General features: G+C 37.7%; 1 protein-coding gene across 1 annotated transcript; it reads right to left on the bottom strand.

Moving 5' to 3' along the window:
- Nucleotides 1-2599: 2599 nt before the first annotated feature.
- On the bottom strand, nucleotides 2600-3554 carry LOC110696721. The gene is made up of 3 exons (XM_021874073.1): nucleotides 3480-3554; nucleotides 2960-3388; nucleotides 2600-2686 (listed from the first exon to the last, which is right to left on the bottom strand). Exons 1-3 carry the CDS (start codon nucleotides 3552-3554, stop codon nucleotides 2600-2602), a joined length of 591 nt encoding a protein of 196 aa, XP_021729765.1.
- Between the last annotated feature and the right edge of the window lie 283 nt (nucleotides 3555-3837).

Here is a 3837-nt window from a genome sequence, read left to right as displayed (position 1 = left end):
AGTAACATAAAACACATTAGGAAGCCAAATAACCCTGATCCTACCACCAACTGCCTTATTATAATTTGCAACAACAGCCCACCTATTCCCAAAACCAGCAAACACCTTACTAAATCTACCACTCATATTTTTTGTTTCACTTAGACTAAACAACCCTATGTTGTGATAATGTTTGAGGAACCATACAATATCACACACTTTACAGGGTTTGTTAATCCCTCGAACATTCTAAAAGCCAATCTTATCAATAAATGGAATAGGATCGCACACCCCTCTCTAGGTCACCATACACCATCCTACCATCAAAAACCTTCAACTGCTCCTTCCTCTGAACAATATCCTGATTATGTGCCTAATCATCACTTTTCACAATAGTTAGTATCTCCTCTCCCAACACACCAAATATATTATGCATATCAACTCCTTGAGATGTTTTCATTACAGTTTCTTGCCTCTGTTTCTAGACAGGTCTCCAGACTTTTTTCTGCTGCCTGGGTTCCTAGTTTATAAATCTTGATTCCTTCTCCTGTTAACAATATGATTAGGGCAGTCCTTCTCCACATGACCCATCCTATTGCACATGGCACACCTTACTGGTTTCCATTCAAAAATTACTTGTTGATGTACCAATCTACCCTCCTCATCTAGAAACTCAACATATTCTAGCAACTAACTTTGCACCGAGACTTCAATCAAAACTCTAGCATATTCCACCAGCTCTTTAATAGATATAGCTCTATCAGTTTTAATGGGTTTACCAATTAGACTAGCAATCTTCAAAATAGTTATCTTATCCCAAAATTTCATGTCCAAATCCAGAAATCTAACCCAAACAGGAACTTCAGAAACGCATTCCTCCTTTAAATTCATCCCAACCTCCCAGCGTTTCAAAATAAGGGGTTTTTTTATCAAACATAAAGGGTCCAGTGGCTATAACCTTCTCTCGGGCTTCTCTAGTTAAGAATCTAACGATGAAAACTCCATTTGATTTCGAATAAATCCTATCAATACCATATTTTCCCCAAATTCGACACAAGAAACCACTCATCATAGAATAAGAAGGTCTAGTACAAAGAGCATAGCACACAATCGCTGAATCCCAATATTCAATTTATAGCTTTACGTCAGCCATGCTTAGTTGCATCAATCGATCAGCATTACTACCCCCATCTTGAGAATTCAAGGTATTATAGTCCTCTTCAAGATTCACCCCACCAACCCCATCAATGTTAAACAAACTACTCCAACTCCTTCCTCTGTTGCCATTAGCGGGTTCAAGAACAGGGGATTGGGACGAGAATTTAGGGCTAATAATTCCCCCAATTTCTAACCCACCAGCACACTTACTATGAAAATTTGATTCAAAAGGATCAACCACCATTAAAATGGGTGTAGGACCAATTAAACGAGGATTAACAGAATCTGGGCTAATAGAGTTCTTCGCCATTAAAGCTAATTTAGGGGTTTGATTGATTTCCTGCAACTAGCGATCAAAATGATGCTTATGGACCTGCTTCTCTTACTTAGTCACCTCCTTCGTCGGAATTTCAATCACACCATCAAGCCAGCTCTCCAACAAACCCACTTCACCATCAACAGATTTGTTTGAATGTGTTTGACTTTCATTTTATTCAATTAGCATCGTTGAATGCATTTTACTTTCATTTGATTTAAAAAGCTTTGTTTGAATGTGCTTGACTTTCATTTAATTTAATTAGGTTTGTTGAATGTATTTGACTTTCATTTGATTCAAAAAGCTTTGTTTGAATGTATGTGTTTGATTTTGATTTGATTCAATTAGCTTTGTTAAATTCATATGACTTTCATTAGATACAATTTGCTCTGTTGAATGCATTTGAATTTAATTAGAATTTAAAGGCTTTGTTTTAATGTGTTTGAATTTGATTTGATTCAATTAGCTTTACGGAATGCATTTGACTTTCATTTAATTCAAAAAGCCTTGTTTGAATATGTTTAACTTTGATTTAATTCTTTTTTATTTTTGTGAATAAATAAAATTTTATTAGCAAATAAAGAAAAAGATACAACTTATAATAAAACTGAGTTGTAACTCTAAAACTACATCAGCTCGAAGGCCACCACACACCAAGATCAACCCCAATCTGTAAGAGACCACCTTCTAGGAAGGGTGCCTAAAACAGAGAGGGGGGAAAAACAACCCAAAACCCGGACTCGAGTATAAAGTCACCTTCTAGGAGAGGAACTTTAAACAGGGATCAGACAAAAACCCAAACACAAAGCCAAACTATGGAAAGCAAAATAAAAAACACAACAATCCCATAAACAAAGGAAGGCAAAACAACACCTACACACATCTAGCAAACACAGCAAAAAAAAACATAACCAAAAACAACAAAACCAGCAGCCCACAAAAACAGCAGCATCAACCCACACCACTACTGCTCAGCATCCAATTAGCAGCCCAAATAGAACAAAGAGGCACCAGCAGGCCACTGTTGAAATAGGCAGACATACAACACCAGGTGAGAAGAAAGAATCAAAGGAACAACCTTTAAAACCACAGCAGAACAGTCCCAGGATCACAGAAACTCAAAATAATAAAATGACACACACAACATCATGAGCAGCAACTCCCAGCAGACCCTGACAAAGACAACAGCCTGCATAGAAACCAGAACACATCTACAGCACCATCAAAACCAGCCTGCACAAAAACAGAACAAAGCTACAACACAAAAATAGCCTGCAAATAACACCTCAGCAGCCGAACATCTCAGCAAGCCAGCACCACAGAATACAGAACAACGTTCAGAAAAAATAGCATAGCAGTACACAACACTGAAACCGCACCATAGAATTAGAGCTAGAACCCTTTGGAAGGAATGTTGTTCCTCAAAGACATCAACCACTGACAGTGTTTTCTTCTCCATTTACACCCAATAAGCTGCTGAAAACAATCCACCACTATTGAGCACACCTTATGGCATAGAATTTTAGGAATTGACATAGCCTGATTCTTAAAAAAAGAATTCCTAGCAGACCACAAATAATACACTAGCGCTGCAAGGCTAGCAAAACCAATTTTTCTCAAAATTGGATCTTTGAACTCTTTCTTCCAATGCTTCCAAGTGCTTATAATGTTGAAACGACCTTCCTGAATTTTAAGCCAATCACAGATAACCAGCAGACATCTTCTGCTATAAGCACAGTCAAAAAATAGATGTTGTAGACTTTCAATATCATTACCACACAGCAAGCATCTATCAGTATTGCTAATTCTATGTTTGAACAAAGTATCCCTGATTCTAAGTTTATTAAGAATTGCTAGCAAGGCTATGAAGGATGTCTTGGGAATATTGTACCGACTCCAAATCCAGTCTGTCCACTCCACTTTTTCAGCACTTCCCTGTAACCATTCATATATAGAAGATATAGAATCTTTTTCACAGTCTAGTTATCATTCTTGAAACCTAGCTGAAGCTCATCTTTGATTTTACAGATCTTTTTCCAGGCCCACCCCTTAGCCTTCTATGGCCTATAAGACCACCAGTTCTAAGCCATAATGTACACATCATGAACCCACTTAACCCATAGTGAGTCCTTTTTCATAGCAATTTGCCACACATATATACCCAGAGCTGCCTTATTCCACCCTTCACTGTCCCTTATACCAAAACCACCAATCTTCTTAGCCTTACAAACCTAGGTTCAAGCCAGAGGAGAGACTTTAGAAAGGATAGCAGACCCACACCACAAAAAATCTCTGCATAGCTGGTTAATTCTTTGAATAACAATCTTAGGTAAAAGCACACATTGAGCCCAATAAGAGTGCAAACTGATCAGAACTGAATTAAT

Source organism: Chenopodium quinoa, unplaced genomic scaffold (assembly GCF_001683475.1).
Source record: "Chenopodium quinoa cultivar QQ74 unplaced genomic scaffold, ASM168347v1, whole genome shotgun sequence".
Lineage (NCBI taxonomy): Eukaryota > Viridiplantae > Streptophyta > Magnoliopsida > Caryophyllales > Amaranthaceae > Chenopodium > Chenopodium quinoa.
Note: the sequence above shows the minus strand (reverse complement) of the source record. Positions and strands in the feature narration are given on the sequence as shown.

What these genes read in the sequence shown, in the direction of transcription:
- LOC110696721 (XM_021874073.1), bottom strand. Translation starts at nt 3,554, where the DNA reads ATGTGTACATTATGGCTTAGAACTGGTGGTCTTATAGGCCATAGAAGG. An exon ending in GTGGGCCTGGAAAAAGATCT is followed by an intron (nt 3,389 to 3,479) that starts GTAAAATCAAAG and finishes GAATGGTTACAG; the next exon opens with GGAAGTGCTGAAAAAGTGGA. An exon ending in CTAAAATTCTATGCCATAAG is followed by an intron (nt 2,687 to 2,959) that starts GTGTGCTCAATA and finishes GTTTTTGTGCAG; the next exon opens with GCTGGTTTTGATGGTGCTGT.